At 43.9% G+C, this 17,784-nt stretch overlaps 1 protein-coding gene across 4 annotated transcripts in view; it reads right to left on the bottom strand.

The window, feature by feature from the left end:
* The window catches only part of LOC147727294 (protein prune homolog 2-like), a 1,486,257-nt gene that overhangs the window by 126,774 nt on the left and 1,341,699 nt on the right, over nt 1–17,784 (bottom strand). For all 4 annotated transcript variants that reach the window (XM_086961350.1, XM_086961348.1, XM_086961347.1 and 1 more), the window contains exon 16: nt 7,592–7,690. In XM_086961350.1, the coding sequence (XP_086817476.1) occupies nt 7,592–7,690 (99 nt within the window). The remainder of the gene's footprint in view (nt 1–7,591; nt 7,691–17,784) is intronic.

The raw sequence follows: 17,784 nt of genomic DNA, 5'->3' as shown, positions 1-17,784 counted from the left end.
GCAGGATCTTCCAGGGGCATTAACTTAATCACCAGGTGCAAAAGACATCAAACTCATTTCCTTGAATCCTCACACCACCTGAATGTAGTGCTGTCCCAGACCCATGTGACCCCTAGCTTACTTTCAACTCTCTGATACTAGAACAAAGATTGCTCTAGCTTGCCTTTTAACAGGCAGCCTAGCAGCCTGGTATTATAAGCCGTGAGCACATTGTAATCTTATAAATGCAGGTAGTGACGGTGCAAGTGCAATACGAGTAGAACTTGACTCAGTCAGAATCACATTAGTGCATTTGAAGCTGGTTCCCCCTCGCGGCAGAGCATTATATCATCAGACCAGGAGGAACCAAGAAGTAATGCAGTAGTGGAGGCCCATTTTAGACCCTAGTAATAGCACAATTTAAAATCTTGGGAATGAAACTAAAATACTTTCCCTGCCCAGAAAAGGAAGAAGAATCAACCACCTGCTCCTATTCATGAAAAATGTAATTTTTTTTTTTTTGAGTTTTAAAAATCGCAAACTAGATCCGAGACATCAGGTATCAGACAGCTTTATATGAGCACCAGTTTCGTTACAGATGGACACATTCATTAGGTCTCGTGGCGATTACCGCGCGAAAACGCGGTCTCGCCAGAGACCTATAGCCACTGGCTCAGCTTCCCAGGAGACAAGAGATGGCCACGTGCATCTTCAAGAATGGGATCGGAGCGGGCCACACGCGCGTGTGCACATCTCCTGTCTCCTGGGAAGCTCCAACACACACAGCCACACCTCCCCCTGATTTTGCACACGCATGCGCGCACACACACACACACGAGCGCGCACACACAGAGACACACACACGAGCGCACATACACGCACGCACACATACAGAGACACTCCCCCCCCCGCCGCCGCTGCACACTGAATGCTCCTGGTTCTGCATAAAGCGTATAAAGGACTCACAGACTCGGAGCTCGGAGTTTCTTCGTTGGCGATCCTCAGCTTGCTTGCGTGCATGCTCACTGCGACGGCGACTCGTGCGCTTCCACCGCTGATTCAGTTTCGCTTGTTTTACTATAGCGATCGCTAAAGCTGATTGTATTTTTTGGGATCCATTTCACGGCAAAACAACTTGATGTGCGCTGAGCCGTGATCTCATAACTCAAGCTCTGCTTTTTTTTGCTTTTTGTCAACTGCCTGGCTCTCAGATTTGCTACCGTCCCCCTCCCTTTTCTTTTTGCCGTTACGTATGTCCTGTGTCTGCCTCTGTGTTGCTCGAGCGTCGAAGGCCCCGGGATTGGAGCCGTCGCTGCTTATAACTCCCACCCCCCAGCAGAAAGCCCTCTTCACCTTTAGCGCTCTCTCTTTTCTGTCTCGCTTAAGAAGGCCATTTGACCCATACACCTCCAGAGTACCCTGACCCTCAGGCGCCCTAATCCTTGCACAGTGGCACACCACGAACACCTCTGTAATCAGCTGTGTTTCCTTGCATCACCAGAAGGGAGAACCCTAGCCGATATATGTATCTTAAAAAAAGGACAGTTGCCCCTCTGCATACCCAGACAAAAAACAACCTGGCTGTTGTGCACCCCCACGAAAGAGCCTGTAGCTCATTTGCTTTTTCCACCAAGAGGAGAGTGCAGTGGTCCTTGTGTGGCCATCACCTTCACATGAGAGCACCTTGGCCCTTATGCGCCCCCAACAGAGAGAACATAACACCATATGACCTTTCGAAAGAGAACTCCTTGGCACTCATCCACTCCCACAAGGGACCATCATTTCCCTTTTGCCTCCCCGGAATATTCGGGAGGAGTTCTTGTGCATGCACCACAAAACAAGCTCCTGTGCATTATGCATCCACTTACGAGTGGACTGTGTGCCTTTGCACCACCTAGAAGCGAGTACACACTGCCCGTGCACCTCCCCCTCCCCCCCCCCCTTCTCGGAGCACACGGATGACTGCGCTCCCTCCCACCGACCTCCGCAGCTGTCTGCTGTGAGAAGAAACAGCCCAGAGCCCGGGCCTGCTGGGCTCTGGCAGCCTTTGTATGGCAAGGAAGATGAAGAGACACTTCTCTACCAGTCGGGACACAAGTTTCCATTCCCATAAATGGGCATAGAGGCTTGTGAGCAGGCCCCGTACTGGTCCTGCCTGCGACAATCATGAAAGACTACGTGGATGTTCAGAGTAGACCTGCATAATTGAACTCACCTAAGGTAAAATTGCAGGTCTTTCAATTTAAGATTGAAGCATAGTGGCTTTTAAGTGTTAATTACAGTCTTTTACTAATCCAGTAATAGCCGATCACTGTGCGAGCTCCTGTTAGTGGCGAGTGGTCAGTAGCAGAGGGTAATTATTAACCACCTTGGATTACCACTCTTAAAACTATAACCCTCGTTATGAATATTGGCGCTAAACTACAAACTGTCATATGTTTCCGCACCTGAAATTATTGGGTCTGAAAGCACCAGATCTTGTTTCACCAGGTTCGCATTCACACCCGGTAAAAACATACCCGGAGAGAGGCAGGGGTTGAGGGCAGTGGTACAACCTGATCCCTGCATCCCCCTTCAGCACCACCTGGGGGCAGAGAACGCTGCCCATACAGGTCACAGGCTCCCCCTTCAGTTCAGATGCTCTTCCTGTAACCACCCGCTGACCTACATTGACCCCCCCACTTGCATTTTAGCCAATGGTAAATGTCAATAGATTTATCAAGCAGCTGCTTCCAGAGCCACAAATATGCCCCATAGCTGACATCTGTATCTGCAGTTTTTCAAGGGGAGCCCGGATTGTATTGTAATTGTATTCATATAGCCCTTACTACAGTTGACGAGGTGTTGAAGTGCTTTTCGGAGAATATCACGTTACTCCGGAATCCAAAAAAGATTAATGGTGAATTAGTATAAGGAAATATGAATTAATTTGAGTGGTGGACATGTGAGTCTGTTAGTTGGATGGAAAAGGAAAATGGAGAGATAGAAGATAACTAACACTCCCTTTAAGTATACTAACATCAACTGCACCGAAATGTAACTCTGTATGCTTTTTTTATTGACTTAGAAACAGCTTTTGATAGCATAGACAAAGGGAGACTATGGCAAAAACTTCTAAAATGGGAAATCTCGTTGCCTTTGCTGTCTGCTATCACTTCATTGTACATGAGAACATGGGTAAGGGTGCTCCTAATCCGAGAAAGGGTGGTATCAGAGAAGCTCTTTACGGACCAGGGCTTTAAACAGGGCTTCATACTTGCTCCCCTGTTGTCTTATCTTTGCTTGGCAAATGTGATGGATGCTCCAAAAAAAAAAAAGCATTTACAATACAACAGGTCTCGCATTATTTACAATGCCAATAGCTCAAACTTTAATAATGCGAGACCTATTGCATTGCAAATGCTTGTTTTTGTTTAGGCACGGGGAGATTAAGTGATTTGCCCAGAATCACATGATGTTGAGCGTTGTTGATGAGACGTGAGCCCGGTTCCCCAGCTTTGAGGGCAACCACTCTAGTCGTGAGGCCACATCCTCTCCCTGACATTGTCAGAGATCTCTAAACTCAACTTCTACCACACCCAGAGACATGCAGACACAAATAGTGATGTCCAAATTGTAAATGGATAGTCTTACATCAGTCACACGAGCAAGAACACAACAAACAACTAGTAAACAACCTGCCCTAGCACTCAATCACAAATAAAATCAACATAAGTCCCCCACACCATTCACGATGGTGAGGGGGATTTTAAGTTGATCCTGCTTGTGATCCACAGATCCACCAAGCATTTTGGGAAATCAGAGCCACTGAATTCTGACGGCTGACCTGCAGTGAGGGTGCAGACTGCAGTCAGTACCATCGAAACACAGTGGATCCCAGCATGGGTGACAGAATTTTTCTCAGTGAATAAAGATACAGCTGAGCCCTTTTCGGTATGGGGTGCATTCAAAGCAGCAGCCCGTTGTCAGATCATTGCGTTTTTCAGTGCTAAGGCAAATGATCGAAAGTTAAAAATATTTGATCTTCAGGCTGCTGCTGAGAAGGAATATGCCCTAAAGCTTCATCAGCAGCCGAATCAATGGGAGCAGTCTAAAGCACTGCTAAGGGATTTTTTCACTCTGGAGGAAATAAATATTTCAAAAGCCTTTCAGCAAAGGGTCTAGGAAGATAGTCAACTGGTGGGAAAGCTTCTGGCTAATTCTACGAGAAAGAAGCAGGAGTCATCCTTCATTTTGAAAATTCAAGATCCTCAAGGTGGTGCTGAGGAAACACAGAGCGAAAAAATTTAAAAGATATTCCTGGATCATTATCAGAGAATCTACTCCACTGAAAATCAGGTTGAGGAAGCAATCATTCAGGAATATTTTGATAATATAGAAATTCCCCAAATCTCTGAAACACAAAGTAATCAAATTGGAAGTGAGATAAGTTTTATTGAAATCCATGATAGCATAAAGGCAACATCGGGAGCAAAGGCTTCTGGACAGGATGGGTTCCCTATCGAATTTTATAAGGTCTTCATTAAAGAACTCGAAGCACCTCTGAAAAAACTATTCAATCATATTAGATTAGGTGGAAAGGTTCCTGCTGAATTCAAAGAAAACCCCGAGGATGTGAATTCTTACAGGCCGATCAGCTTACTGAATTCGGATTATAAAATACTTATGAAAATTTGGGCGCAAAGATTTGCATTTGCAGCTCAGGAGGTAATCTGTCAAGATCAGACGGGGTTTATTGCGGGTCGGCATATGGCAGACAATACTGAATTTTTGATACAGGCACTAGACTATTTTAATATTAATTCGATTTCTGCATGTATATTAATGATCGATGCAGAAAAGGCATTTGATTTGGTTAATTGGTCATTTTTGGTAATTTTTTATCTGGGTCATTTTGGATTCCCTGCTCCAATTATTCAAATGCTACATAATATTTATGAGGGTGCTTCGGCCCAGGTAATTATTAATGCTAAGCAGGCTGGGAAGACTAAACTAATCGTGGAACAAGGCAGGGTTGCCCATTGTCCCCCTTGCTTTTCACTTTTTTTATTGAACCCTTAGTAAGAAGAATACGGGACAACGTTGCTATTTTGCCCCCCATCATCGGTATGTCTAAGTTAAAATTATTTGCTGATGATATTATCCTCTATTTGGCTCCTGAAAAAGAAAACATTGAGCGCCTCATGGGGGAGCTCAAGGACTATGAGAAGATAGGGGGTATAAGATTAATGGAAAAAAACAGAAGTTCTTGCGTTAAACACCAGTCTAGATTTTCTTCCGATTTATCTACAGCCTCAAGCAGTAAAAAGGGATCCGATTAGGTACCTGGCTATCTTTGTGACCGGAGACTATGATGAACTCTATGCCTTAAATTATATTAAAATGAAGTATAAAATAAGGGATCTGTTAGATCAATGGTGTCTACTTCCTTTGTCATTGATTGGCAGGGTGTCACTGGTTAAGATGTCAGTATTGCCACTGCTTATATTTTTGTTCAGCAATATCCCAATCAAAGTTAATGTAGTTTTTTTTAAAGAACTTGAAACTATGTTGAGAGGATTCATTTGGAACAAGAAGGCCTCAAGATTAAAGCTTCCGGTGGTTCAACTATCTGTTGATCAAGGTGGCCTGGCTCTTCCCCATGTTAAGACATATTATGAAGCAGCCTTTTTGACATTGTGGCAGGATTACTAAGGACTAGACAGACAAGAGATAATTACATTAATTAATGGTACAGGAAGCAGGTTCTCAAATTCCTATCTTTCTAAAAACTGCAAAGCTCCCCAAGAAATCAAGATATAAGACACTGAAAGTGTATATATCAAGATTGCTGCTCCTTTTTAAAAAACATGGCTCTGATGGTTCTAATTATTTGAGCTTGATGGAATGTGCCAAAATGGGTCTTAAGATAAGCTCGAATCACCTAAAGAACTGGGAACTTTCCGGGTTTTGTGAACTAAGACATTTGTCTGTAATCAGCTGGTATGAGGTCTTAGCCAGAACGAACAATCCCAGGCGGCCCACGTTCTTTGAATATATGCAGATGGTCTATTTTATTAGAAAGGAGATAGGTGGTTTGCTTAATTCTTCCTCTGCCTTGATAACAGCCTTGTACAGAGATAAAAATAAAGGCATAGAATATTGGTATAAAATGCTTTACTTTTCCAGATCATCCCCAGTAGTAGATAGACATTTAGAGAAAATATGCCTCTCGACACAGTGCATTCTTTCAGTTAAGGATTGGGAGGTATTATGCCACCTGGGAAATAAATCACTTTGGGCGGCTAACTATAAGAGAATGTCCTTTCTATCACGCTGGCTGGCTTACTATACACCGAAGGCCTTGGAGAGAATGTACCCTGAAGTTGAGAATAGGTGTTTTAGATGCAAAGCTATGGGCCAGGGAGGATGGTGCCATATCTTCTTTTCCTGCCCGAAGTTGGAATCTTTTTGGAAGGGGATATTTGCAGATATTGAGCTGGCAACTGGGAAAGCATTTTTGCCAGTAGCTGAGGTGGCCTTGTTTGGTATATGCAAAGAGAGGAGCAGGTTTAACAAAACTGAAGAAGTATTTATTTTTATATCTTGTGTAGTTGCTCGGTCTCTGATACTTCAAAATTGGAAATACAGGGAGATTCCATCACAGCTAAAATGGTTTAATAAAATGAGGAGTATATGTAATTTTGAAAGAGCTTATGCAGGTAGGGTGGGAGCCATCGCACGATTTGAAAGAAATTGGAAACATTTTAAGAATCTGGAATTATTGAAGGAAAGTTGATGGGGAAGGAGAAAATAAAGAGTGAGGTGGGAGGGGGGAGAGAAGGAAGAGAATGGAAGGATAGTAGTGACTGGTTAAGGAAAATCCCCCTTTTTTACAGCCGGCACATTTATGAAAGTATTAGGGTTTTTATTCAGAATATTTGCACTTTATTGTATTACTGCAGATTTGTACTAGCTGTTTTTGCACTATTTCGCACTAGCACTTTAAAATGTGCACTTTATTGGATTATATTCCATTTTGCAGTTGCACTTTATTGCAGTTTTGCATTTTGCAGTGGTATTGTTTACCTAAAATTGCGGTTTTTGCACAATGGCTGTCGAAAGTTTTTATAATGGAACCGGCTGTGCTTCTTCCTCTTTTTTTTAATCTTCTCCTGCTACTCCTTTTTTGTCCCTTGTTAATTGTTAAAAATGTGATGGGAATGATGTTTTTTTTTCTGTACCAATGATTTCCTATTGCTATGTTCAATAAAAAATTTACAAAAAAAAAAAAAAGGATCCCAGCATGGAAGTGAGGCGCAATAAACAACACACAAGATGGACAAAACATCTGATAATTTTTTGTGAATGTCCTACTGTAGACCAACTGCAAATCGAGCATTTGGGAATATGCACATTTTTTTGTCTCATCCATGTTTTCTACAGAAGGTTCCAATACAATGAAGTAATGCGGAAACTGAAATTATGAAATGAACACATTTATTCATCTTACTTCTTTGGATGGTTTTCATCAATTACCTCATTTGTGTCACAATTAAGCTATGCAGAACCCTGGGCAGCCCCAGGGATTTCACATAACACATTTTAATTAGTTAATACAAAATGTACTTACTTAATAATGCTCTCAGGAATGTGCACAAACTCCATAGGTATCAGGTCACTGAGCTCTGCCAGACTGGAGACATATTTTATCTTGCTGCTGAACTTTGAGCTGAAACAATGGAAAATCAAATTTAAATAATGCAACAAACGTGAATAGACCAACCAAAGCACCAACTATTGTTTGACTAGTTGAATGTATTCACATTTTTTTTCAAAGTGGCAACCAAGTCTCCAACGTTGTGCAAACGTGAGTGGTAAGTGGTTGTCAGATTATCCAAACTGAACTACAGAAGCAAGAGTTGTTAAAACCTACAAAATATCTCACAACAAGCATAAGATCAGTTCATTTTACGTACAGTCTGACAATATTTGGTGTTTTTAAAGATTTCATTGCATGGTTTTTATTATTAATATTTATTTATTAAAATGAGTCATTAATATTTGTATTAAAAGACAACAGGAGCGCATTGCACTAATTGACAACACCTTCAAAAATCACGCCTAAACATAATAGTTACAGATAGATCACATCAGACTTCACAACAAAACTTTTCAACAAGAAGTAGAGCATGTTGACATTGAACGTGCCCTGATTTTCAATACTACAACCAATAAATAAAATGAGTGAGAGAAAAGTTCATGATTAAATCAAATTGCCATAAAGTAAAATGCAAATCACAAATTAGGTAGGTATTATTTCATTACACAGTCAAACCTGACCTACTCTACTGCCAATACATAGGCTACCTATTAAGTTCCACCTCTCTCCTAGAAGTGGAATCCCTTTACCAAAGCATACATAACACATTCCAGTAAACTAAATGGCTGAAATGTTTCACAAATATATGACAGTTTGATGTTTTAGCCAGTTAGATCAGCAGAAATGATGACTCAAAAAATATTCTTTCAATATTTCAGCCAATCCAAGCTGGATGGAAAGACAAAAAACATGGAATTTGGGACATGACTGACCTTATTCAGAGGACCATAACGTGTGTATGGGTCCACTACCATCAAGTCCTAAAAGGAGGTGTCCATATTTTGATAAAACAACCAATAGTGTGATGGAAGGAATGTTTTAATTAATAATCCACTGGTTATTGCTTTGGGGTGAAATTCCACTTCATCGTTTTTCACCAACTGTGCCTATCTAGACAGAGATCCACTGTATACAAACCAGCCTTGGTCCTGCTCTGATAGGGACAAGGTAGTCCGAACTACTAGACTTTGGACCCTCTAGATGGGAACATAAGCAGTCCCAGGCCAATTTTGACCTACCTAGGCTTCGTCAGTGAGGCATAGCTTGAGTCTTATGGCAGAGTAATTAAGGGACCTAGATCTGGCCAACCCTTTCGAATTTCAGGAGGTCATGTATAAGAAACAACAAAGTGATGGAATAAATGCTTGAATTAATCCCAGACACTAGCAACACTTAGGCCATATTCCATCCAAATGTTTTGCACTCTGCAGCACTCTAAACTTACACATGTCATGCACAAACGAGTCTTGGTCCTGCTCAAGTAGCAACAGTTCAGGTCAAAGATTTACATGTTTAAATTGCAGTCACTGTGTTAGCATATGAAAATCAGAAGGTATTAAGAAGAATGTGCAAGCCACACAGGTACATTTTTGTTTTATAGAGTTTGATAGATTGCGAACTTGACCCGAATAGGGTATCAGAGCGATTTACATAGCACCAGTTGAATTACATGAGGACACATTCATTGTGAAATATTTTGTTACCTTTGATACTGCAAGATGTATCTAGTCAATAAAATATCTGTGGATTATTGTATATTGGCAACACTATGAGAAAATTAAAAATATGTTTCAATGAGCATCAAAACCATTAACTTAATTGCCACATGGAAGCGCCAACTGTTATTAGTTACTCGTATACTGAAGTAACAAGCATTTGTAATGCAATAGGTCTCGTATTTGCGAGAGTTTAAGCTATGGCATTGTAAATGACAATGCCTTTCATTTATGTTTTAAAAAGCAACACGTAAATTAAAGGCATTGCCATTTACAATGCCAATAGCTCAAACTCTCACAATTGCGAGACCTATTGCATTGCAAATGCTTGTTTTAATCCCCACCCGCTTGTTGTTGTGGTACATGCCAAGGGAAACTATTACAGCATGACAGTTTGTGGTATAGATAACGTAGGTTCCTAATGCCGTTTTGTGGTATTATATCATCTTATGTCGAACACACAATATTTCTTGTAATGCTCCAATGGCTTATGTTAGTACTTTAATATAGGTGCCATCGAAAATAGACATTTTGTCTTTGCTGTTGTAATCATGCAGTTATTTTGGAGATGTCAGTTATTGTGATGCCAGTGGAGTTACGGTCATTTGACATCATATACTGTGAAAATTCAGGGTCAAAGATCATAGAATGTCACTTCCTGGAAAGACATTACGGTGTAAGGTTGGTGTCACTTTGCATTTTGGTCAATATACACCCAAGGTGTTTATAAATGGGTAAAATAACAACCACAATTTTTTTTTTAATGTCGTGTCTCATTTTCTTAAATTTAATATAGAGAGTGAATAAAAAACAACACACGGGCAATGCACTGTTTCTGACTTGGCTGCACCAGACTCTGGAGTGAGTTCAAAGGGACAGAGACCTGCTGGAAGAAGGGGACCCGGCCGAGCGGTGGGTGGGAGCTGGTTGCCTTGGTCCCCCGTGGATAGGGGTTGGCTGGACCCAAAGGGGGAGGGGACTGCTCCGACTCAGGCGTGAGCCTGGCAGTGGGAGAGGGCTGAGTTCCTCGCTCCGGAGAGGTCAGCGCGGGGTAAGCGGGGCAGAAAGGAAGTGGGCGGACCATGGCTCTCATCCTGCCGCACGGGCTGCTCCGGAGTCTCCAGGTGACCTTAAACCGGCCCAGGCCCGGGGGGAGCAGGGGCTGCCCTTCCGCCACCTGGAGGATGCACCGGAGCAGAGGCTACAGCAGCGGTAAGTGTGCCGCGAGGATAGCGGGCGGTGGTATGAAGAGAGGATCCCCAACACCCCCTGGGGAAAAACATGGAAAAACAGCATATTTGCTCCTAGTATCAAAAATCCTCCCCCCCAAAAAGAAACTACAAATCATGGCACTAGTTACCCCACCGTCGTTCAAACTCGGACCTAGAGAGGGTCGTGTGTGTACGTCGTCAGTCAGCGCATCTGGGGATGCAACAAGTTTGTTTCTGTAACCGCTGCCGCCTCACTCACTCTACTCGTGTGGTGGGCTCACCTTCCCCAGCACCCGCGGAAGACGTTCGTATGGTACAGAGCTCCCCTCCAACAGAGCACGGCTTTCCTCACGGATGCTCCCTTCCCCACCGCCATGGCCTGTCTTTAGTCACGGTACTTCCTCGAACCCTCCTCTGCCCGTGGCCACGAGCACAGCGTGGAGCCTCCCTGGCACTGAAAGCGAACGCGAGATCGCTATTGTAAAAAAAAAAGCATCCAGACACACAACCTACCAGAGAAACTGCTATGCGCCAGACGGGCAGAGAAAGACTTTGTTCACTGCGCACGCGCGTCAGCAGTTTTAAGCCTTACGAAGTTTCAGTTTCTCAATGTGCCCGCGCAGTTCTCTGTAGATCTTACTAACGTACATAACGCCTATCACTATGCCCGCGTGCTTTTATCCGGGCAGTGACCGGCTTGCGCGAAATGTCACCCAGATATAGCTGGAGCAGTTGGATGAGACCGGCAGGTTAGTGTTTTTGTGTGCGAGTAACGACGTTGTGAGTATCGCTCAGGGATAAATAACTCTGGGGAAGCTGGACGGTGTTAAAGGGCCAGGGGCCAAGTGGGTAGTGAAGACATCGAAGGAAGGAGTTGGCATTTGAGCCCATTAGATGGGGTGCGTTCACATTGGTGACGTGGTTGAGACTGTGTGTGAGGCCATTTGATCGGTTGTTGAGCGGGAGTGTCTGGACAGCTATAATTATAATGGCGTGGGTCCGGGGAAGAGATGATGGGGCGAAAGTGAAACTGCATGCTGCTTTGAAGAGATGTCCGCGTGCCTGTACGTGCGCGTCCACAGACCCCAATCGCTGCGCATGCCCCGTTCTATCTCCCTTGACAGGCATGTCGCTGACAGAAAGTCTCGCTGGCGACAGCGCTTTCGCGCTGCAACGCCAGGCAAGACCTAAAAAGGAGGGGTATTAAGCGCTTTATACATATTGAAATGCAATACAATACAATATAATGGTGGTGCCACCTCCAGGCTTGTGCTGATGGTCTTTCTTGACAGGTAATCGTGTAGCCAGAGGAAATAGCTGTAGCAATGTTGGGTGCCGAGGTTGGGTTTAGCCATGTTTCTGCGTGGAAGAGCGGATCCGGAGCATGTTTGTGCAATTGGTGGCATGTTTAGTGAGAGAGCATGTGTTGTGGAGCAGCGATGCGAGTGTGGGGTGTTGTTTGGGTGGTGCTTGGTCTGTGTGCGTGGCCAGCTAGTATGTGTGAGAGAGTGGGGTGCTGTTGGTGTGGGTGTGGTGGGTGTAGGCTGTGTGAGCGTGCATGAGAACTTTCAGGAGGTGTATGTGAAATGTAAATCTGTCATTTTGAGCTACATTTATTGTGTGAAATGCATCCATTTTCGGCACCGGGACACATTTAAATAATAGTACTGCAAGCAAGAGCAGTTCACATTCTGTTGTTCCCGTGCGTTATTGGTAATTTTTTTTTTACCAAGTTTGGTTCTCTCTAAAAATGTTTTTACCAAAGATGGTGCATGAATGCGCAAAGTGGAGTAATGGCATACTTTCAGGATTTTGTATAACAAGCATAATGCAAGAGTCCAGAAATGACAAAAAGTGCGCCATGTATATTAAATTTTACCCAGGCTTAACTTTTCCACCTGAAGATATATGAAATGTAACACTGTATTCCAAAGGTTTACTTTGAAACAATAGAACTCAAGGTTGCTAAATTTGTATAAGAATATGAAGTGTAAGGGATCAATGTTTTCCTTAGGGCCCTTTTCCTGTGCTCCTGAATGTCAGGGCAGATTGACACTAAAGCTTTCTTGTCATGACGACATGCAACGTAATGGCATGCGTTGTAATAGTTTCGTTGTAAAGGCTGTATCCCAAAGTTACAGAGATGCGGGTACAGTGATTTACTTGTGCTGATGATTTCAGGTGATGAACCGAGCAGTCATTTTAGGGGCCGAGACTTACTTTCCATCATCAGATTTTCACCCAGAGCATGAGAGAGAAAGGCAAAGGCGGAAAGGGGGAGGAAAAGAAAAATAATACACAAGGACAAAAGAAAATATCAGGTAAGATCCCTGCAAGAGCGAGATGAGGAAACAAAAAGTGCAAGATGATGCAAGAAAGAATCAGGAGATAAAGCACAAGTAAATCACTGTACCCTCATCTCTGTAACTTTGGGATACAGCCTTTACAACGAAACTATTACACCGCATGCCATTACGTTGCATGTGGTTGCAACGCAAAAGGTGTGCAGCAGTGGGTAGACGGTGTTGGATTGAACTCCAGTGCTCCAACAATAACACGGACTTATACTTAAACTATATTAATAACAACATAATGTAAAAATTTATTAGATAGCAATAAGACGAGTTCCTCCCTCAAAACGCTGCAGATCTAAAATATTGGTGTGCACCGAAGTTATTCCTGTGCAAAGTGTTCTTCTGCTGCTGTTCCATAAGTCTTGTACTGTAAGTTAAACTATTGCACAAACTATTACCCTATTTGTACTCACCCAAAGAGTCGTCACATTCTGTGATTGCTCCTTTAATTCAAGTTATAAAAATAAGGCATGAACTCAAGTTAAGATACTTTCTTCTAATATTTGCTGCAATGTGTGCATTAGGTCAATACACATTACATTTTAAATAAATCATGTGGACTGTATTATGTCATCTAATTAAGGCCCTCTGATTGTTTTTTAAAGATATTTGATATTGACAGGGAAATGTGGATTTACTACCACTGCAGTAAATAAAAACCGCTCAGCCACTGCGCACAACTCACGTAGAAAAGCCACAACACGATGAGGGCGCTCCATGTTCCCTTCCGCTGGTATTGTTGAACCGTTTTGGCAAGGAAGTGCAATGGACTACACATAAAAAACAGATTAACTCTGCTCACTTCCACGCCTGACTTTGAAATCGGAAATGCCAACATGTTTTAAGATCTGCATGTATTTGCCCGCGAGGCTTTGATATAGCCAATGAGTCACGGGGTGGGACGTTCGGCGAGCATGATTTCATAAAGTTTGGTGTTATGCCTGTGCCCAGCCAAGGTCAGGAAAGCACGACTGCTGTCTGTCTTGAATGCCAAACAGCACTACCTCAGCAATGCTATTACCGAGCAGTAAAAGTTAGTTTAGACTGAAAGCCTTGAAACGTGTACCCTTTAGGGGCGCTACATGAGATACACATGTATTAATGAAGTACAAAACATTCTAACATTTAAAATGTAACTCCATATTTTGTTCTGCTCTCAGGGGTAGGACAAACTGTATATCTTTGGATGCACCACTCTCTAATATCAGTGTCTGTCCTTGCAGGTCATTCTCTTAATCATTTGTCTGTCACATTATCCGTCAAAATGTTTTGTGGAAATGCTAAAGATGGTGCTTTGGACCCTGCCTATTGGCCACATCATCTTCCTCAGCTCTCAGCAGGGATCACCAGTTATCTCGACCCAAGTCCCGAATCTGGTGTCTTAGAATGTAGCACTGGGGCAATCTACACTCAGTGCCATGATTGGCCATGTCCAGGGGGCTAGAACCGCGGAGTTTGGTTTTGGCTCTGGTGCAACTCCCATAATCACGGAGTCTGCACTTCCCAGCCCCCCTCCACACCGAGGGTTTCATTTTATAAGAGCTTAGTCAACGACACCCTATTCCCGCAGCTGTAAGGCTTTGGGGGCTTGGGCACTAACCCTCCGCCCTCTCCCTCCTCCCCTTCCCCACTGCCACACTGGAAGGTAGGCCTGCAGTAACTGTGCCGCAGAGCCACTCCCTGGAAAGTGAACAAAAGGCACATAGGGTGCCTTCTGTTGACCTGACCAGCTGCCCTGATCTTTCCTCATTCCCTACACTGGAATGATGGTGAACACACAGGGCTGACTGGACAGACTGACGGGTCAGCCTGGAGCTAGGGTCGGACTGCCTACTGAAGGACTGGGTTATTTAGAACCCAGCGGTGCCAGGGCACAACACCTGAAACCTTCGTGGGTAACCTGCTCCGGCGTACGAATCACAGAGACACGGGACACTTCCTTCGGCGTCAAAGATTCAAGGGTTTATTTGCTGCAGGGAAACACAGAAATCACGGAAGTACAACCAGTGTAGTTCAGAGTAACTGCTTCAAATTGGTTCTGCGGATCGCTCCTTTTATACATGATTTTCCCATAGTGTTACATTGAACACAAAAGTTTATGACCCGGTTCCCATAATTATCCCCCAGAGGGGTCGCTTTGGTCACTTTGATACACATAAGGACCGGAACATAAGTGCGGAAACATTTGGCGGTTCCCAACTGTAAAAACCCATCTTCCCAACATTAGTGCATTCCAATCGGCAGTAAAACAGATTGAAATAGGAACAAGGACAGGTGTAGAGGAAGACGGAGACAGTGGGGAGATCGGAAAGGGTGTAAAAGGGGAGGTATCAGGAAACACGAGATACAGGCATCAAAGGGACGTGCCTAATGAGATGCACGGCTGAGACAATAAGTCCGTGCGGCAAGATGAGCCTCGAGCGGCGCCATCTGCTTTACAGTAGCATCCCCCTCATCATAAAGACACTTACAAAGGACATGTGTCTTCCGCAAATATCTTGGGAGTCCCAGGGTCGCGAAGCGGACAGCGTCCGTTCGCTGGCTACTTGAGGGCAAGAGACAAAATGGATGCCGTATCTAAGATGGAACCCGTGGGTACAGATAGAAATACCCACGTAACAGACGAACGGTTTAGGTTAGCACAACGAAACTGCGTACACCCACTAAACTCGTCATTTGCGGTTCATAGATACCAGACTCGACCATATTCGTGCGAGTCGAAAACACCACTTACAATTGTCACGGAACCTCAGACGCTCCTTTTGCCCTCATGTAGGCAAGCACTAGTCGGAATCATACTCAATATTCATCAGACCATCTAGATGCTGCTGTAGCATAGCTCTGTCCAGCCGAGTTCCCTTGGTAACATGCGGCTGTCTCATACACGTTGTAGCACAAAGGCCACACAAGGCAGGACCGCACTGCACACAAAGGCAACACGTGAACAGGAACGCCACAACAACTCCGATGATCATCAGAATCTTCCAACCCCAAGTCGACATCAGGCCCCAAAACCACCCAAGTAGCGTCCAATCCCCTACATCCACGTGTATGGATTCAGAGATTTTATGCAACTTAGAGATGGCTTGATAGACGGTCGGAGCGTTATCTGGAATGAAAATGCAGCAGCTCGAATGGATCACCTTACATACCCCACCACGATCTGCTAAGATGACATCTAAAACCATACGGTTTTGTAACGTCATAAGTCTATCCGCCTGAAGTTCTGTGGTGATATTACCAAGGGCACTGGCAGTAATGTTAGCTGTCGATTCCACCACTCGAGTCAACTGTCTCAGGTTCCTACTATTAACCATAGGTCCCCAAAACGGGAGGAAACCCTTGAAAAAGTCTCCTGCCTCTTGACCGGCAGTGTCCTCTTCGCTAATTACGCCTCTCACAGCTCTGGTCTTGTGATAATCTGCATCTACGGTAAACGTCGGAGGCAACAAATTTGCGATGAAGCATGAGCCCATAAAGTCAGCGGGCAACCATGCGTACGCACGATCATGACAGATAAAGTATGTACCCTTGGCAGCCAGAAACACAGGGGACGAGACCATCGGCAGAATGTAATTTTCAGTGCAAGCACTCTCTCCAAGTCGGGCTTTCGATCTTCGACCACGACCCATGAGACAAAAATTACCAATGTGGGGTACGACCCATATCGGAGGTGAGCTTTTAAGCTGCTTTTCACTAGTGAACACACTATACTCGCCTCTACTCAGGACCCTGTAAGCTTGTACCTCTTCTTCAGGAATAAGCAAAGGATCATAGATATCACTATCTAAATCCTCTATTGCTAGAGACAAAGGTTTTTGATACGAAGTAGGACCAGAGTAGGGAGAGCGTGGTTCTCGAATGGGGTGGAAACCTAGTGCGCTTCGAAACATTGTTTGAAATGCTCGAGCAGACCCTTGGGAACTATACGGCAACACCAGATATGGAATTCCCTTATCCGTAGTATGTGGCATCAACCCACACACCCAACAATTAGTAGTGTTAACCACTAACTGATGCTGATGAAGGAGCTGAATAAAGGAATTATTGCGGAATTCTGCACGTCTAGCCTGCTCGTGTTCGGGTAAGACATGAAAAGAATGAGGGGATGCAGTAGAGGTAAGTTTAGGGTCAGGGTAGGAGTAGGTGTAGCAGAAGGTAAGAAGTAAGATATCATGTAATACACCCCACCCGCCAATAATGCAGAAACAATCAAAAACAATACGAATATTTGAAACATAAAACATTTGGTACGACTAAGTTGCTGCAGCTTGAATCTTTGAGCTTGAGCTTCTTCCAAGTCCATCAGCTTCGAAAATGCCATTCCCTACGACCGTCCGCAACGTTTCTTGACGCACTTCGTTCTGTGTAGCAGTAGTCAATCCCTAGGAGTTCCCAGGAACCAACGGTCTTTAACCTAGCGTCAAGACCTACTAACCAGAAGGAAGTACGCGCGCGGCCCTACGGCCTTTATTGCACATATATATATATATGCATGCAAAAACAATGTTTCTCAACTGTGGAAGCAAAAAGGTATAAGGAACGAAGCTCAATGTATATACACAAGAATAATCACAATAATATGAATGTTCAAAACTGATCACGGAAAACGGGATAATGCAGTTGTCAATACAGCAAAGCAGGATCTTTTATTAGTCTTTAGTGCTAGATCGCAAAAAGTATCGGGTTTTCCCAGGACGTGTCTGCTCGTCAAACAAAGGATCCGTTGAAGAGACAGCGCCCTGCTGATCAGCTGAGTGTTCTGGTCTTGAGTCTTTTGATGACAAATGTTCAACAGTGTCTTTCTGCTGCACTGAGGATTCTCCAACAAGCTGTGCGTCGCTGAAAGGTACAAACGCCGGCAATCCTTCGGTTTCAGTTGA

Source organism: Lissotriton vulgaris, chromosome 3_1 (assembly GCF_964263255.1).
Source record: "Lissotriton vulgaris chromosome 3_1, aLisVul1.2, whole genome shotgun sequence".
Lineage (NCBI taxonomy): Eukaryota > Metazoa > Chordata > Amphibia > Caudata > Salamandridae > Lissotriton > Lissotriton vulgaris.
This window is presented reverse-complemented; position numbering and strand designations above follow the sequence as displayed.